Source organism: Symphodus melops (genome assembly GCF_947650265.1).
Source record: "Symphodus melops genome assembly, chromosome: 22".
NCBI lineage: Eukaryota > Metazoa > Chordata > Actinopteri > Labriformes > Labridae > Symphodus > Symphodus melops.
In genome coordinates this window covers 19,001,963-19,021,719 of record NC_136712.1, presented here as the reverse complement: position 1 = coordinate 19,021,719, position 19,757 = coordinate 19,001,963, and the positions used below count along the sequence as shown (strand labels likewise).

Sequence of the window (19,757 nt, the reverse complement as noted above, 5' to 3'; positions counted from 1 at the left end):
GAGAGGGCGAGAGAGAGAGAGAGAGAGAGAGGGAGAGGGCGAGAGAGAGAGAGAGAGAGAGAGAGAGAGAGAGAGAGGGAGAGGGCGAGAGAGAGAGAGAGAGTAGAGAGGGAGAGGGCGAGAGAGAGAGAGAGAGAGAGAGAGAGAGAGAGAGAGAGAGAGAGAGAGGGAAACAGAAAGAGAGAGAGACAGAGAGAGAGACAGAGAGAGAAAGACAGAGAGAGAGAGAGAGAGAGAGAGAGAGAGAGAGGGAAACAGAAAGAGAGAGAGACAGAGAGAGAGACAGAGAGAGAAAGACAGAGAGAGAGAGAAACAGAAAGAGAGAGAGACAGAGAGAGAGAGAGAGAGAGACAGAGAGAGACAGAGAGAGAGAGACAGAGAGAGAGAGACAGAAGAGAGAGAGAGAGAGAGAGAGACAGAGAGAGAGACAGAGAGAGAAAGACAGAGAGAGAGAGAAACAGAGAGAGAGACAGAGAGAGAGAGAGAGAGAGACAGAGAGAGACAGAGAGAGAGAAGAGAGAGAGATTTGATTTTTGCAAAGCACTTTATTTACACAATTTCAATTGTTTACAATTTCATAAAGTGCAAAATGCAGTAAAATTTCAGTTTGTTTTTTTAAAAGACAGGTCAGGTCATAAAAACTTGTGCAAAAACTAATTCATTATTGACAACTGAACAAACAACATCATTAAAACACCATCGTTGTTTAAAAGCGTCCAAGTCTCCAATGTGTTTATAAAATCTAAACTCGAGCCAGAGTCTGGCCCGGATGTTGGTCAGCCACACCGCCTTGGCCTCCTGTCCGTCTCTGTTTTCGACCCGGTTTCTCCTGCTCAGGTAGATCGCCATCTTTGCTTCTCCTGAGAGGTAGTTTAGGAGCTGCCACTTGTGTTTCTGTTCTTTTTTGTAAACAGCTCCCATGATAAAAACCCTCTCAGTAAAACCACATTAAAGAAACTAAAAACCAATGTTAAAGAGTGAAGAAGCTGGAGAGCCTCTGACACTCAGTAAAAACATGGAACACAGTTTCTCTCAGGTTACAGAACGGACAGGAGTTTAAAACAGCAGGATTAAGAACAGCGATGAAAGCATTGGAGGCGACAGCACCATGTAAAATCCTCCACTGGAGGTCAGCAGTCCGTTTTTTGAGGGGAGGTTTGTATAAAATCCTCCACTGGGGGCCCGCTCCGCTGGTCCCCAGTCTGTTGGACCACACAGTGGGGGGGCGGTTGCACAGTCCGACCTTGTGGATGGCTTTCACACACAGTTTGTGTACAATGTTTTTTTATCAGCTTTATGGCAGCGTTAGTTTTTCATTGTGTGTGTTAGCTAGCAGGGGGCCGGTCAGGTCCCCCAGGGTGCTGGCTCAGGGAGATGTCAGGGAAGGGTCTGCAGGATCTGGTCTGGCCTTTCCTTGGCCATAGTCTGCCAGTTGTCTCCTCTCTTTTCCAGAGAGTCTCTGGCGCCACAGCTCCAGAAGCCTCTCTGCCACCCGGACGGATGTTAGACCCAGCACAGAGCCCAGACCCCGGGCGTCACCCAGCGCCGGCCCCACTGCGTCCACTAGCTGCTGCAGGGTCAGGGTCTTTGTTCTTAGCAGGGACATCGTCAGGCCGGGGGTCACGCTGCTGCTGATGTCCAGCCTGGCCCTGTGGATCAATGGTTCTCTCAACAACCAGTGCAGAGAGTCAGCCTTTGGGCACCTTTTACAGTCAAAAAGGGCCCCAAGACTTAAAAACACCCTGATAAAACGGAGGCAGCCCACTTAGTTTTAAAAATTTAGAATCAATAAAAAACAGAGCAGCATCCAGCCCAGGAAATCTGCACGTCTGAGAATGCAGCTGGCCACATCTCTCCACACCAGATCAGCCGGCCCTGTGAGGTACTTTTGTAAAAACTGGAGTCTAAAGTGGCTGTCCGGCTGGCCAGGTGGACGAGGCCCTGTCCCCCCTCCTCCTTGGTTAAAAACAGCACCCCCTGTGGCACCCAGTGTAGACCATCCCAGAAGAAATCCACCATTTTCTTCTGGATCTGGGCGAGCAGGCCTGACGGGGGGTCTACACAGGTTAAACGGTGCCACAGTTGGGATGCTACAAGGTTGTTTAAAACCAAAACTCGACCTTTAAAAGACATCTGAGGGAGCAGCCATCTCCACTTGGAGAGTTTCCCCTCTAGCTTCTCTGTGACGCCCTCCAGTTCTTCTTCATAATTTCTTCTGTTCCAAGGAACACCCCTAGGTACTTAAACCCACCCCTCTTCCAGACTAACCCCTGAGGAAGAACTGGGAGGCCTCCACGCCACTCACCGACAGCGAGGGCTTCACTCTTTAACCAATTCACCCTCGCTGCCGATGCCTTGCTAAAATTTTTAACTGTGCTAATTAAAAGGTCTGCATCCCTCTGGCCGTCAATAAAAACCACGATGTCGTCCGCGTACGCACTTAAAACCACGTTCGTGTTAAAAGCAGGTAAAAGCAAGCCGTGCAGGCTGCAGCGGAGCTTGTGGAGGAGGGGTTCCAGGGAGAGCGTGTAGAGCATGCCGGACAGAGCACAGCCCTGCCTGACGCCTCGACACACTCTAAAAGGAGCACACAGACCACCGTTTAAACTTCAGCACACTCTCAACATCCCTGTACAGCACCTTGATCTGGGCTATGAAGCCAGCGCTGAACCCAAACCTCTCCAGAACCTTCCAGAGGAAACTGTGTTCAACGCGGTCAAAAGCCTTTTCCTGGTCTAGAGAAATCAGACCAGTGTTACAGCCCAATGAGCCGGAGACGTCCAAAACATCCCGAATGAGGTGGACATTGTCCACCATGGACCTGCCGGGCACACAGTAGGTCTGGTCCGGTGGATGACCTGCTCCATAGCCCTCCCCAGCCTGGAGGCCAGGACCTTGGACAGGAGCTTGTAATCCACACACAATAAAGACACAGGGCGCCAGTTTTTTATGTCCTGTAGGTTACCCTTCTTAGGGAGCAAAGTTATTACAGCTCTCCTACAGGACATGGGCATTGAGCCAGAGGCCAGACTTTCGTTAAAGACCTCCAATAGGTCTTTTTCTAAGATTTCCCAGAAGGCTTTGTAAAATTCGACTGACAGGCCGTCTATGCCGGGAGCACGCCGCGCCTGCATGCCCTGCAGTGCAGTCTTTAGTTCCTGCATTTCGATCGGCCTGCTGAGCTGTTCATTTGTCTCTTCAGAGACCTGAGGTAGTCCTGAACAGAACTCGTCTATCAGTGCTTCCTCTTCCTCGTACTCGCTTGAGTATAGACTGGAATAAAAACCGACAGCTCGCCTCCTGATCTGGCTTGGCTCAGTCAGATTTTGCCCTGTGTCTGTTAAAAGTGAGTGGATCACTCGCCCCTGCCCGGTCCTCTTCTCCAGGCCGAAGAAGTAGCTAGAGGGAGCATCCATCTCCGCGATGGCCTGGAACCGGGACCTGACCAGTGCACCCTGTACTTTACCGTCCAACAGGTCTGCTAAAGCTAGCTTTTTGACTTTGAGGATTTCAATATATCCTCGATTTGCTGTGGACTCGCTCAGTCTTTCTAGTTCCACTATATCAGTCTCCAGGTCCTTCATAGATCTGGTGATGTCTCTGGTGACATTGAGGGTGTGCTGCTGACATAAGAGTTTAATCTCTGTCTTACCATGGTCCCACCACTGCCTAAGACAACTAAACTCTCCCTTCCTCTGTCTAAAAACATCCCAGAAATAAATAAGAACCTCTTTAAAATGTTTATCAAACGTTAAGACTGAATTAAAATGCCAATAAGCGCTTTTATGTAAAATGTTCTGAATAAAAACATGACATAAAAGCAAAGCATGGTCAGTAAAAGCAGCAGGGACAATACTGCACATCTTAACAATATTAAAATGATGCTTAAAACAATAAATACGGTCGAGCCTAGCTGAGGAGATCCTACTCTCTCTGAGGTGGGACCATGTGTACTGACGGCAGTCCGCATGCATCCTTCTCCACACATCCACCAGGCCGTGGGAGCAGACCAGCTGCCTCAGCACGTGTTGGGACACTGGATGCGGCTCTGCATGGTTGCGATCTAAAGACGCATTTTCAGTACAGTTAAAATCCCCCCCCAAGAATAAAAAATCCTCCGGGGCACAGCCATTTAAAACATCATTAACTGTTTGTAAAAACAGCTTCCTCTCTGCACCGATTGTTGGAGCGTACACATTGATAAAAACCGCAGTAAAAAGGTCGAACCGTGCCTTCATTAAAAGCAACCTCCCCTCGATAAAATGCTCGACCTCCAGTGAGGCCGGAGTAAAAGACTTGGAGAGGAGGAAGCCAACTCCTCCACTAAGAGAAGTGTTGTGACTTAAAATGACTTCCCCCTCCCACTCTCTCCTCCAGTCGGCCTCGTTGCGATCATCACTGTGAGTTTCTTGGAGATAAAAAACATCGATGTGTTTCATCCTGGCTGTTTCATAAATGGCGGCTCTTTTTTTGGGCTCTCTGGCTCCGTTTACATTTAAACTACCTACTTTAAAATTATCCATAAGAAAGAGATTTAAAAATAAAATAAAAACCAATAAATTAATTAAAAAACACATTGGAGAGCTTGGCTTTGACTTTTATCCCTTTCTTCCAGTTGCTTGTTGGCTCTATGCACAAGTTTTACTAATCTATAGACCTCCTTTTCGTCAAAAACAGGCTCCTCCTTCTTGTTCATATGGTGCGAGACTGACATTGAGAACATATTCAAGTCTGGGAAATAATCCTCAATGTTTATTTTTTTATTAAATGTTCTGATTAAAAATGTTCTGATTTTTTCCGGAGTGTATAGTCTCTTCTTTTGGCTATTTGTGACTTTAGGAGGAGGGATGTCACTGCTGTCAGAGACACACTCACTTTCACTGTCCTCCTCCTTCCTACTGCTTTTTTTTACAAACTTTAGTTTTCTTGTACTTCTCCGCTTAGGAGCAGGTTTCTTTATATGAGGCTCTTCCTCCTCCTCCTCATCCTCCATCTCAGCCTCTTCTACCTGCTCTCCCCAAGTACGACTAGTACTCCCCCCACCTGCCTCCTCTACCTGTATGTCCCCTTCTGCCTGTGTGTCCCCCCCTGCTTGTGTGCCCCCCTCTGCCTGTGTGCCCCCCTCTACCTGTGTGCCCCCCCCTACCTGTGTGCCCCCCTCTACCTGTGTGCCCCCCTCTACCTGCGTGCCCCCCTCTACCTGTGACTCACTAACACCCTGTGCTTCACTTTCATTTTTTTCTGTAGTTTTTTCATCCTTTTTTTCTCCCTCCACCACATCACCTGAAACGTGTGTCTCTCCTCTCTGCTCACTTTCACTCACACTGTGCACATCATTCATACTCACCCCCCCCCCCCTGCTCCAGGTCGGACACATCATTCATACTCACCCCCCCCTGCTCCAGGTCGGGCACAGCAGCGGAGAGAGGCAGCGCGGAGCGCGCTTCCTCTATCGGCCGCTCGGACGCCACAGCCCGGGTCACAGCAGATGAAATGTCCGCTGCGGCCGCGGGCCGTGGGGCGGCGGCCCCCCGCCGCTCCGCTGCCACCGGCGGAGCAGCGGAAGACCCCGCCACAGGGCCGGGGGTCACCTCCCGGCCAGGCGGAGCCGGATCCCCGGCTTTCGGACAGGCACTCACGGTGTGTCCCTCCTCACCACAACCGAAGCACTTCATTGCCGACGAGGAGGCAAAAATCACGTAGTCATAATCATCTACTTTAACACGGAAGCGGAGGTTGAGCTCCGCATCCCGGTTATTAAGTATCATAAACAGTTGTCTGCGGTGAGACACTACGTGTTTCAGCAGCGGAGACTTACATCCAGACAGGATCTTTTTAATGGGGGACACCACCTTCCCATGTCTGGAAAGCTCTCTGCTCAGAAACTCGTCGGTTATGAACGGAGGGACGTTTGACAGGATGACCCTGGTGGACGGCTGTGTCAGCGGGGTCACCTGAACAAACATTTCCCTCACCGTGATGCCTGTCTCCACCACGCGGTTCACCTTCTCCACCTGATCCAGGAAGATGACCACGGCACTGTTCATCCGAGCCGCCGACTTCACGCTGCCGTGTCCGACCTTCTCCCCCACAGCCAGCCCGATCTCCTCCACACTGCACGGGAAGCTGGCGTTGATCTTAATGCCATGCTTCCTCGTGAGGTGGCCAAAGGTGACTCCATTTACCATGGCGTCTGGAGACGCCGACCGGCGAGACACCGGCAGGAGATTAAACACACACACACACACACACACACACTAACCAATAAACTTAACGTGAACCCTTTACCCAATAATTACATTAAATTAAATCAAATTAAGAAAGAAAGAAACGTCAAAAAATCTCAAACGCTCAGCGTCTCACTCACACCGCTCACTCCCAGCATGCACCGAGAGAGAGAGAGAGAGAGAGAGAGAGAGAGAGAGAGAGAGAGAGAGAGAGAGAGAGAGAGAGACAGAGAGAGACAGAGAGACAGAGAGAGAGAGAGAGAGAGAGAGAGACAGAGAGAGACAGAGAGACAGAGAGAGAGAGAGAGAGAGAGACAGAGAGAGAGAGAGAGAGAGACAGAGAGAGACAGAGAGACAGAGAGAGAGAGAGACAGAGAGGGAGAGAGAGACAGAGAGGGAGAGAGAGAGAGAGACAGAGAGACACAGAGAGAGAGAGAGAGAGAGAGAGAGACAGAGAGAGAGAGAGAGAGAAGGTGGGCGGCCAAAGTGTTCAACTTGAGACAAAAACTTTCTTGGATCGTCATCAGCTGAATGTTTCTCGGGGCAGATGGGTAAAAAAGTCGAAGGAGGAAGATTCTTTTGTAACAGTTTCTACGACACGAATAAAATCGTTTTACGCAACTGTTGGAAAACGACACCTGCGAGATAAACAGGCTCACACGGAGCAGAGAAACCCCGCTCAAGCTTCATGGCCCCGCCCACTCTCTCACGCCACGGGTATCACCTGCGTTTATCACCTGCCCTGGACGTGGCGAGCAGGAGGTCCGTGCGTCCACGTTAATGAAAGCCTGTGGCGAGTTGTGTACTTTCAGCTCCACGCCGTCACGCTGAGCTGCAGATTAGCACGTCTCAGACGAGTCCCTCTCCTCTCTTTAAGCTCTGATCCATTGTGCTGTTATTGGCTGTACGTTTCGATTGGGTTACAGTGAATTGGAGAGCTGGTGTCTCTGGAACATGAGGAGGAGGTGACGGGCGAAGGCGGGTTGCCAGACTGTGTAAACTCAGCGGGGACCTCCCACCCTCAGGCTCTCGACTGTCGCCTCCCGTGACAAGCAAAACGGGCGAGTTTGGTGCTTTGCGGTGCTTTTTTCTTTTTGGCACGTGGAGGTGTATATGAAGCTTTGAACAATGACACACGGGTGGGCACGCAGTAAAAGAACCCCCCGCTGAGCCACTAAGCCCAGCCCCAAGCTTCAGTGGAGCGAGTGGGTGAGGGCCTAATCTGGCAACCCGCGAGCTGCAACCTTCCAAAGCAACTTTTGGATTCACAAAGACCTGCATTGTCTCGACCGATCCCACCATCTGCGTACAATTTGAAGAGACCCCCTGCAAGGACTCGGACTCGATGGTGTCTGTGGACGAGTTTAAAGACAAAACGTCCTTATCGAAAAACAAAAAGCATTTTGTTGGGAGTCTCAGCTGTCGAAGTATTATTGATAACGTGACAGCTTTCATATCCATCATTTTCTTCTGACCCAAATTCTCTTGGACAGAATTCTCCGAAGTCTGCTTTCTATGCTACGCCGATGACACTGTCATTTACTGCGTAACACCCGCTTCTGCTCGCGCTCGTGCACAACTTCAGCTTTTGTTTGCTCGAAAACAACAACTGATTTTTTTTAAACTGCAAACAGGAAACTGGCTCTCGCACCATTTTTTCTCTTCTCTAACTTTTGCCTCTCCGACCATAAAAACACGACTCCTCGGACCGCTCTGTGATTCGTCTTGGTTCAGTTCATTCTGCTGCTTTATTACGTTTTGCTTAAACTGAGGTTAACGAGTAGTTTCGATATGGCGTTGGACTCATCCGCCATCTTGGCTCCGCCTCTTCTAGTCTCGTCTTACCTCTTGAGACGGCGTGTGTGTTCTCAAAGTCATAAAAAACCTGCTGAAATGATCAAAGATTTATAAACACGTTTTGTTCTCCTTCACCGCTCGCACATTCCCGGTCGGGCGCCACTCGATGGGATCCTTGGATTGGTTCAGACGAGCCGGGGTGTTCTGAGCAGATCCTGCGTGGACGTCATGCTGCGGATCTACGACGTGATTCGCTCCTCTTGGACCTCCATCAGACGCGGCTTCCTGGCGTCTGACGGCGCCCGCACAGGAAGCGTCTCCGTGCAGGATTTCAGGAAGGTGAGTTCAGCTGCAGAGCGCCACCTGGAGCGAGTAAAACACGCAAAGACAAACGGCTTCTCACGTTGCACACGTCACTTATCAAAGTGTCTGGAGGACGCTGCACACACACACACACACACATGTACAAACACACACGTATACACACACACACACACACGTACCTGCATATCAGCCATTTTAATTGTTCAATTAAGCTGAAGGTTGAGAGAAGGCGCGCTGACACGTTAACCCAGGAGGGCGGCGCCACGCGGCGAGTCAATCGATGGAAACAATTAGCAGCCTGGTTAGGGACGACATCTCCACACACACACACACACACACACACACACACACACACACACACACACACACACACACACACACACACACACACACACACACACACACACACACACACACACACACACACACACACACACACACTAACTTGGCCGTTCTCTCCCTGCAGGTGCTTCGCCACTTCGGCGTGAATCTGTCGGAGGAGGAGTTCTTCCACCTGAGCTCTTTTTTTGACGCCGACACCACAGGAACGATCCGCTATGACCACTTCCTGTGGACGTTTCTGCGCTGACACCAGATCAGAAACCCCCACTGAGAGTTCAGGATGAAGTGACGCGTCCAGGTCCATCGTCTGGAGTCCGTGAAGTTTGATAAAACTTCAACAATAACTCTGAACATGAAGCAGCTGAACTCAAACATCCAGATCACATCATGGCTCCAGTTTCACTTCGTCGACCCCGTGTAAAGTGCAGCACGTCCGTCCCGTCTCCATGACAACAGTCTGCTAAACAACGTCCGCTGCTCCGTCACTTTTTACTGCACAGAAACGGAGCGAGGGGTTAAATAGATCTCCTCACCTCTGGAGCCAAATATGCACATCTAACTGAATCTTTTTTAATAACACAGGAGTTAAAATCTTCCATGATAATGAAACAGCTTTACTGGTCACCCGTCCTCCTTCATTCTGTCGCACGCCATCATCTCTCCGTCTTCACTCCGAAGCACTTGAGGTTTGTTTAAAGGAAAACTGTCACAACACTAAAAGATTTCTTCTGTCCGACACGACTGAAATACGAGAGTGAACAGCACGCTTGGCGCCTCTCGGCCCTCCCTGATTGGTCGAATAAAGAGAGATCGATCGAGTGCCTCTCTTTGAAATAATAATTATAAAACCTTTTATTTACAAGGCAGATTTGATGGAAATCTCAAAGTGCTGTAATTGAAATAAAACCATAAAAACAAAAAGTCGAAGCGGTTCTTTAAGGTGTGGAGGGGGAACACTCATCAGGACCCCCGCGGCGCTCTGCTGTACGTGCTGGAGCTTCTGAACGCTCGTTCCATAGATCCAGATGAGAAGCGCGTCGAGGAGTACAAAAGGTGCTGAGGAAGGTGAGCGAGGGGCGGAGGGCTGGGAATGAAAGGATGAGCTTCAGCCAATCCCGTAAAGGAATCACAGCGTGCATCTTCTGTTCAGACGGGACGACGAGGCGTGCGGCGTTCGTTCATCTGGAGGGAAAAACGCTGCTGCAGCAAGACGCACGGGTCGCACAGGGGGAGGAGAGACACGTGCAGAGAGCTGGGAACCATTAAACGAGGAGAGAGGAGCGAGAGGTGTGCAAATGGAAAGAAGCTTTTTAGGTTGGAGAGGCAGAAACACGAGTATATGAAAGCCCGCAGTATTAATGGCTGTGAATAAATGAGCCGCTCCCCCCTGGGATTACTAATGTAATTATTTGAAGGAGAGTTCTCATTAGATTGTGCAGAGGTGTGGAAGACCTGTGGAACAAAACGGGACGCGGAGACGGAGCGGCGAGGGTTTAGCTACTGGAAATTAACTCTCTGCTCCGGGCGCTATAATTGATACGAGACACAGATACCTTTGATCGGAACAAAAGCAGAAGAAGCAGGACGGGGGGAAACTTTCCTCGTCGCCTCTAATTTTTCTGCTTAAGGAGAAGAAATAATAATTAGAGCAGAGACAAAAGGAAGGAAAAGAAGGAATCAAGGTCACAGATAAGGTTTTTATTCAGTCGGTCGATTAATCTCTCAGAACCGGCAGAAACTTCCAAGAAAGAAAGAAAGACAAAAAAAAAAGAAGTATTTTACATTTTTAGAGTCGTCTCCAGGAGCAACACAGCCGCACCTCGCCGCCGTCGGGTTTTCATTTTTTTATTTCACAATCTGAAAGAAAACGTTCCAAACAACAACGACAGCAGAATCATGACGGAGAGCGAGGGTCACATGAGAGAGAAAGAGACGTCGACATCGTGCCAATAATTTAAGCTCACATTTTAAAGCCCCGCCTCGATGCGTTCAGTGTCGAGAAAGGCTGCAGGTCAAAACACAAAAAAAGACTTACCAAGCCGAACCCTTACAGAAAAAAAAACGATTGAATCAACCTGAGTTTCTCGTCATAATGGGAGAACAGAGGAGATCGAACATACGGATGCATTTTATGTGACGCAGAACGTCCTCCAGATACGGTACGACTCCGTGCTGCCTCGTCCGTGGAAGCCGACAGGCGGGGTTCTCCATGTTCGTGCTATGAAACCTTCATAAACACGTCAACACACACACACACACACAGAGTGTTTTATTCTGAAAATAAAACCCATGTGTCTGACTTCCTGTCCCCTGCGATCTGCTCCAATGGAAGTGCAAAAATGCTGCAGTTCCTCGAGTGTCCACTAGAGGCTGGTTCAAGGAACACAGGAAGTCACAAGTTTCTTCTGTGAGCATCACTTCATTCATGGCTTTCTCTCCTTTTTCTCTTTAATGTGTCCCAAACTCTCCGCCGTACAAACACAACATCTCATAAACACATTATTCCAAAATTCAACACGTCTATTTGAAAAAACCAAAAAAGAAAAAAAAAAAAACACCTGAAGTTTCTGCTGAAGCATTCATGTTGAAATAAAAAGGATCCAGCAGGTAGAAAGTTTGTTCATACTCCTTTAAAAAGTCCCCGCATCAATCGTCTGTCTGCTTTGAGCTGTCAATCATCCCGTCACGTGCGGACGGCGTCCTCTTTTCAAACAGTACGCGTCTCACTTCATGTGCAGATTGTCTGAGTAGCAGGAGTCATTAACTCCTTTAAGCATGCCTCAAGAAATAAACCAATAAATAGTTACAGAACTTCGTTTTTTTTTTTTTCTCTCTGTAAAAAACAGGAAACACATAAGACGGCTCGTGAAGCAGGAGAGCATCAAAGTGGAGACGCCCAAATGAGGAGAGTCGAGCAGAAACACACAGACAGCTTTCAGGAAACTCAAGAGATGAAGGTTCCCCACAAACATTTTGGTTTTTAATAGTTTCTCTTTTCTTCCTCTCCTTCATCGGCCGTCATTAAGTTGGTTTTCATTCAAGCGCAGAAACAAACAAACAAACAAACATTCAAACCATGTAACCCTGATCTGAAGTCTCCACACTTCCTGCAGCTTTGAAGAGCAGGGCGGATTTTTCCGAGTGCCAGGTTTCAACAAAGAAGCGTCACATGTTCTTCAGATCCATCAGAACCAATTAGTGAAGTGAGGAGAGCGGTGCAACTGTTTGTGTCTCATAAACAATGACAGAGCGAGCGTTACCTGACTGACAGGAGGACGTTTTAAACGCCGTCTGGTTGAAGACCAAAAACCCTGAAAACATCTTAAAGCTGCTGTGGGGACTTTTTAAACTGACGGAGATAAATCCTGATGTCCCACAAAAACCAGACCATCAGGAAGATTCTGTCTGTGGCTGCTGTCACACGAGGCGAGTCAGCAGCTTTTTCCTGACAATTACGTCCTAAAGTGAAGCTGCGACTTTGTCCCTTCAAAATAAAATACATCCTAAAGTGAAGCTGCGACTTTGTCCCTTCAAAATAAATTACATCCTAAAGTGAAGCTGCGACTTTGTCCCTTCAAAATAAATTACATCCTAAAGTGAAGCTGCGACTTTGTCCCTTCAAAATAGAATACATCCTAACGTGAAGCTGCGACTTTGTCCCTTCAAAATAAAATACATCCTAAAGTGAAGCTGCGACTTTGTCCCTTCAAAATAAAATACATCCTGAAATGAAGCTGCGACTTTGTCCCTTCAAAATAAAATACATCCTAAAGTGAAGCTGCGACTTTGTCCCTTCAAAATAAAATACATCCTAAAGTGAAGCTGCGACTTTGTCCCTTCAAAATAAATTACATCCTAAAGTGAAGCTGCGACTTTGTCCCTTCAAAATAAATTACATCCTAAAGTGAAGCTGCGACTTTGTCCCTTCAAAATAGAATACATCCTAAAGTAAAGCAGCGACTTTGTCCCTTCAAAATAAAATGCATTCTAAAGTGAAGCTGCTCTTCGTCCCTTCTGGGCCTCCGTACCTGTGTGACTGTGTCTGCAGAGACTCTGTCCTCTGACTGGATTTTACTCTTCTGATTTGTTCTGGTTGACTCGGGACGTTTGTGGGCGGAGCTGGTGTGTTTCCTCCAGCCAATGAGAGTGCAGCAGGTGAGTTTAGGAGTGGATACAGCTCAGTGATTGGAGGAAATTCAAAGCGGTGAATCTGACGGACGTGGACGTAGAAAATCTAATGAGAGTGAGGAGAAACAGCGAGAGGATGAAGCTGCTTCTAAAACCAGGCTGAACCTTGTGTTGTCTTTTACCCGTGGTATTGCTCTACTACGTCCTGCAGGGGGCGGGGCTTCAGGAGGAGGAGGGGCCACATTTGAATGTTGAGTTTACAAACTGCTGAGACTGCAGAAACACACGTTCTTTTCTTCACCTAAGACTCATCTGGAGTTGCAGGTTAAAAGAAATAAAAAGCATCAGACTGTCAGCATATCGTCCTCGCACACGATAAGATCCTTCAAGTTTATCTTGAAGTATCACTCAGAATTATCAAAGGACAAACACGCTGACCACCTCCATCACAGCCGCCTTCTTTGTTTGCTTTCCCCCCACGCGTCTAGACAGAACTGATGAGGGACGTCAACACTGCGTGATGCTCAGGTTACATTTCTTCTGATAACTCGATCTATAACTACGATTGAACGTTTTGCTTCCTTTAACTGATCCGTCGTCTAAACTTGACCTTGAACATTGACCTTTAATAAGAGCGAAGCAGCTCAAACGTCCAGCTCTGTCAGGAGCCGTACGTCAACGTGCATTTCTAACAGCTGCACCACCTCCCACACTTCTCCACAGACACGGCTTCTTCCACGCTCCGTGTTAAATTCCCGCCCTCCTCTTCCTCCGTGCTGGAAGCATTAAGACATGAGGCGGCAGAATGAGCGCCGACGTGCTGCAGAGGCGAGTAAAGCGCAGCCTCGGGGAGCGTTCAGACATGATGTCGGAGGATCAAAGTGTGACGCGCTCTTGCTATGCCGAGCACATTCAGAATCTCTTCATTGAGAAAACGGAGCAAAGTAAGGCGAGAGTAAATAAGAGCTCTGTTTTTAAAAACACAAGACGTGACGCTCGGGGCCGACCTGCTTCACAGAGAAGAAGAAACACAATAATAAGCATTTACATTACCTAGGATTATGAACACACAAATAAGAACAAGGATTCTTTGAAAAGCATCGCAACAACTTGGAAATGTTGAAGAAAAGGTATTTTGTCTTTACACTGACAGAGAACATTTACATCGTTACAGTACATTAAGTTACAGCTTCGCTCCTCTCAGAGAGGATCAAATGTTCAATCACCGTTAGCATGTAGCACCTTGTGCTAAAGCCTGAAATCCTCCATACAAATCTGAGCTCCACGCCATCAAACATTGAGAGGCGAGGAAAAGGAAAGTGAGGGAGAAGTGCAGCTGGTGGTTTCCTGCGCGTCCTCCGCTAACAGGCTGATGAGGGCCGTAATGAGGCCCGGGGGAGCGGTGTCAACACGTTTGACATCCCGACTCTCTAAACGCCTCTGGCAGAGACCTCTCGCTGCCCTCACACGCTCGCTTTGATCTCACACATACACTTGCAGAAAAAAAAAAAAAAATAGAGAAAATAACCACACAACGCCTGAGGAGGGCGGAGAAACAGGAGGAAGAAAAAAAGATGGAAAATCAACGTTCAAAACTGAGAGGGAGAGAAAAGTTCCAGGGCTGCAAAAAGCAAAACTCCCGTCAAGCTCGAAGTCAGATGTTTGCAGTCAGTCTCGCTTTGAAGAGAAATAAAAGTCTCTCTCGTCTCCTTCAGAGCAAAGTCAAGATTGTCAGTGCAGTAAGGAAAACGTCTTTCCTCCCGGCCGTTTGTCCGTTTTCATTCTCAGCGTTGAGATGAAGAAAAAGTTGGCACATGGAAATGACATGAGAAGTGACTCGGCTCCGTCTCCACACAGTCCGCGTCGCCTTAAACCGCACGCTCCTCGCCTCCTATTTACACATCTCGCTTTTCGTGCTCGCCCACCAACCTCACCTACCTCTCCGGGCTTCCTTCTCCTGATTGGCTGGAGGGGCTTTGGAGCCGGCCTCCTCTAGTCATGTGGTGCGAGGGTTGGGCAGGTCGAACACGATGGGTGCGTTCATGGGCAGGAAGTTGACGGTGCAGGCCGAGGCGTTGACGAACGTCGTGGTGCCGTCCGTCATCATGCCGTAACCTGAAGAAGAAGAACGTCACCAAACACATTTTAGAACAAAGAGCTCGGATTGAAAGATTTAAAGTTTGTTTCATGAACAGGAAGCAGAGCAGGATTAAATGTGGAGCTCATACTGGAGGACGTACGCGACGTGACTCTGGAGAATAAAAACAAAAAAAGACAACTGTGCTTCTAAAGCTGTTAGTATCACAGCTCGCCTTCGTCTCCACAAAGAGCGAATGTATGCACGAGAGTGTGACACTAACACCACTACAGCTAAAAAGAATCTGTGCTCGAGAGCCACTTTGGAGCAGCGTTCCTTCCAAATGGCACATACTGAGAGTGTGACCATTTTGTCGAGCATAAGTTAACAACCATCTCCAAAAAAAAAAAAAAAAAAAAGTAGTGCAGTTTGACTGTGCACCATCAGTGATTTTGTTAAGTGTAGGTGTCACTTTCAGCAGCTCTTGGAACTCGACTCCGTCGGTCCGCGCTGCTCCTTTTTAGATTTGGAATCCATGAATACAAAAAGGCAGCGAGGATAATTTATGTCTGGATGAATTCCTCTCCTCCTGATGATAATGAAGAAGAAGAACTCTTCTTTTTTTTCTCACGTTATAAAATATGATCTAGTTTCTAATCTGGTCCTCTGTGACGGGGGTTGGGGGGGGGGCTCCGCGCTGACCTGATAACCCTGAAAAAAAGCTCATCTCCAGCCGGGGGAGGCGGCCTCTCTGCCCTCGCTCGCTGATGTGCTTTAATCATTTCCTGTTCAAAAAAAGCAGAACAGCATCTTCATACGGTCACACGGCCTGATCGCTCGTCTGCATCCTGTTTTTTTCATAATCTAATGAAATGAAGAGCGAGCTCTAAAGAAGTGTGTGACCACAGAAGCAGCTTCTCCCTTCACTTCAAAGCTTTTATTTGAGCTTTAAATATATTAACTGTATTCTTTCAAGAAACAAATACCAACCTCGCCTCACAGCGAGGAGGTTGCTGGTTTGAATCCCCGTCTGACAGGAGCCTCTCACGTGTGAGGAGTCAGAGTGAGGACAAAGGGTAAAGGTGACGCAGCATCCGTCTGACTCTGCTGTCATTCTATAGAGACGTCGATCATGTCAGGCACAGGCGTGCGAGGCCTCGTGCACGCCGTGTGAGGCCTCGTGCACGCCGTGTGAGGCCTCGTGCACGCCGTGTGAGGTCTCGTGCACGCCGTGTGTGTTTTTATCTGAGCGTCTTGTTTGGCTTGTTTTCAGGAGGAGCGAGCGTCATCAGCAGAACCTACCTTCATGAATGTGTCCGAACACGTGGAGCTTGGGCTGGACTCTCCTCTGCACCGTGTTCAGCAGCTCCATGCAGCCCACACGCTGCATCTTCTTCGGTACCCAGTCCAGAAATCCTGCACACAAGGACACGCGAATCAAACACACCTCACGCCAAAACACACTCAAGTCTTCTGTCACCTGCTTCCATCGCTGCAATAACTGCTCTCATATCTGGCAAACCCAGGGGCGTCCAAAACGGCCTTCAAAGCCCCGCCTACCTTCTCTGGTCCAATCAGATCCAGAGCATTCAGGAGCAGAATCTAAAGTATGACGGATGCTGAATGTGTCTTTAAGGAGGGATGTACATTTCCTCTCCCTTCAAAAAAACAATAAATCACATTTGAAAATGAAGCTCTCCATTTCAGACTCGTCGTCTAACGGCAAACTGCACATCGCAGCACAAAGAGAAAAAGGCGCGTTAGAAAGCGGCTATAGAAAAATAAAGATCAATCACAGGCACACACACACACACACACACACACACACAGAGATGCAGACCTCACAGTGTGTGTGACAAGGATGAAGCGAGGAGTGTGTATGATTTAGTGGCTGCTCGGCGGCGACGGATGCCGCTGATGCTGAGTCAATAAAAGCATCAAGTCGGAGAAATAAAAAAAGACGGAGGAGCGCGTGTCTCTCCGAGCTTCTGTCGCTCTGCCCAGACAGGAAGAGGAGAGCAAACACAAAAGAGACGAGAAGAGCGGAGCACAGGGAACAAAAGGACTCGATAAAATACGTCGGCAAACAAAGAGTCCTCCGGGCGTCCTCCGAGCATCTCAGCAAACACCAACATTTGCCCATTAGATTCTGTCTTTGATTTCACACGCAGAGACTCCGGCTTTGAACCGGAGCAGCAGAACTTGTAGGTCAACTTGAATGATTGTGTTCCTCCTCTGAAGGCATCAATACGCTCATCGAACGTGCACCTGTCAGGTCTGCAGGATGTAAGACGTGAGCCGTTAAAGAGACATCTAACAACATGTTGGGTTGATTATAAACCCGCCTGAGCAGCTGCTCTGAAGTCAGCACGTTCATAAAGCTGTATACATGTGATTATCTGTACGAGGAGCAGGACTGCCCCCCCCCCCCCCCATTGAAGACTACACACCTGACTTGGGTTTGTGAACCAAGACCAGGAAGTCCTTCGAGGCGTTTCTCGTGCGAATCGACAGAACGGGGACGTCTTTCCTGCAGGTCTGGAGTTTTATTCTGGAGCATCACGAGACGACGACGGAGCAACTTTATTATTTAATATTCAAGATGTGATTTTAAGTTTGGAAAAGGTGAGGAGTGATCACATGTCTGTACTTTACACAAACTTCTGCACTTTCACTTCACTGAACCAATCAGCATCAATGTTTCATCTCAGAGAAACATGTTTGAGCTCTGTGCATGACTGCATCTCTTCTCTTTAGAGAGACTGATGCTTTTCTTTTTGTCCCCGTTCAAGTCAACGAATAAACACTAAATACTGACTCGGAGTCTTTGCTGTTCTTCAAATGAATTAATGTTGAGAAACACAAACGGATCATTTCACTGTAATTTGCAGGTTTATTCAAACACACATCACAGTTTTTAGTCGGCTTCGTGTTTGAACGGAAAGAGCTAAATTCAGACGGCCGCTCAGCCTCGCAGCGCAGAGTGATCTCACAGTGTGTGTAAAAAGAGCTTTTAAAGGAGCTGTTTGCACATCCTGTTACCTCGTGAAGTAGGTGAGCAGGATATTAAATCACAGAGGAAAAATCCTGCAGGCTACTGCTGCTTTGCCTTTCAGTCTCTCTGAACCTGGACCAAAACTGTTTGTATAAATAAACTGGTGACGACGAGTATGAGGTGTGTTTTTATTTTCACTGCAAAAAAAAAAAAAAAAGTAAAAATAATAATAATCAAGCTATGGATGAAAAAGTTTAACAGATTTTTTTTTTTACCTCAAAAAAGCATCAAAATCTTTTTCTGATGAAATAAACCGTCTGCAAACATTCAAACACAAACGCAGGCTGCGGAGGAAAAACACGAGAAGGACAAAAAGGGAAAAATGGACGCGACAAAAGAAGCAAGGAGGTAAAAAATAAATAATAAATGTAGAGAAACAAACAAGATGAAGGAACAAGCAAGACGTTTGAGTCTGCAGCTGAAGCTTTTATCAACCAGCAAACACACTCGTGGTCAGCAGGAGAAAACACAAAGGTGATGTTTAGAGCGAGACTGGAGCGAAGGTCATGCGGAGGGGACGGACGAGTGGACAACAAATCACTGTTCATTCATTACTGGAGGCCAAAGACGTCTCCTCCTGAATAATTTAAAAACAATAAAGATTGGAGGTGAAGATAAAACGGGGTGAGAGTCAAACGTTGGTTTGCACTGCGGCGAGGAAGGCGGCGTGTCTTCACGACGGCGTGATAGAAAACAGGGAGAATATGGCGTCTTAATCTGGCTGTGAGGAGGAAGCTAACGGCAGAGGGGAGAGACAGAGAGGCAACGTGAGACAAAAAGAGGAAAACAGGCTCCGTGCCCAAAGCAGCAGCTGCTCCGAAACAAACGGCACATTAGAGCAAAATACCCCGAGACACACAAAGCCCTCGTAACTTCTCACTTCACTTCCAGCGTCTCCCAAGGCTTGTAAAAGAAGAGACTTCCACATTTAAGGCTCTTTATACTGAAGCTGATACTTAAAGTGGGTGTTTTTTTTTTTTTTTTTCACAGGCAGGTACATTTAGAGGATAAAGAAGTCGATTGTATGACTTTAGCAGCACGACTGATTCACTGCCAGCTGAGCACACTGCAGGTTTTTACGTCTTTGTAGAGAACGAGGCGCTCCATTAACTTTGCTTTGAGTGAAATTTTAGCACTCTGTCTTGTAGTAAAAAAAAATACATATATATGTGGGGAAGAATCTCAAAGTCGTCCCTGGAGACTCTTTTCTTTTCTACTTCACTTTCTCTCTGGGATTTTTTTTTTTTTGTATCAGGCTCAAATCACTTCACTCAGCTCGGCTCATTCCTTTGGTCTGTAACTGTGCAGAAGTGTGCAAACTATAAATATTTGATACTTTATTATGACTTTAAATGAAGGAGTTGAAGTCAGGGTGGAACATCGGAGATCGAAGGCTTGGATAAACTAAAGACTTCTTTTTTCTTTAAAGGAAAAATGTGTGACACAAATATCCCATGACTCCAGTCTCTCCTGTGTGAATGTGTGTGTGAGTCCTGACTGTCTCCAGTGAGGGAGAAGCTGGAGTCCTGCTGGCTGTGTTGTTGTCAGAGCTGTGTTTACATGGGCGGGACGGCCGGCTCCTCCCCTTGTGTATAAAAGCTGTTTGAGTCAAGAAGAAGAAACTCACTGATTATTTGATTTTGATTTGAGTTTTTAGCTCATTCTGTGTCAGTTTACATGAAGCTACCAGCTAACAAAAGAGCGCTAACATTAGCATGCTAACACTACAGTGGAGGACACACAGGTGACTGCAGCTATGGGCTAAATAAAGAGCGCTAACATTAGCATGCTAACACAACAGTGCAGG

General features: G+C 47.6%; 1 protein-coding gene across 1 annotated transcript in view; it reads right to left on the bottom strand.

Annotated features, from left to right (window-relative positions):
- Positions 1 to 13,808: 13,808 nt before the first annotated feature.
- Positions 13,809 to 19,757, bottom strand: part of mpped1 (metallophosphoesterase domain containing 1) — a 53,968-nt gene continuing 48,019 nt past the window's right edge. Inside the window, exons 6-7 of the mRNA XM_079335414.1 lie at positions 16,198 to 16,311; positions 13,809 to 14,933 (exon numbers count right to left, since the gene is read on the bottom strand). Coding sequence (XP_079191540.1) covers positions 14,815 to 14,933; positions 16,198 to 16,311 — 233 coding nt within the window. The 3' untranslated portion in view covers positions 13,809 to 14,814. The remainder of the gene's footprint in view (positions 14,934 to 16,197; positions 16,312 to 19,757) is intronic.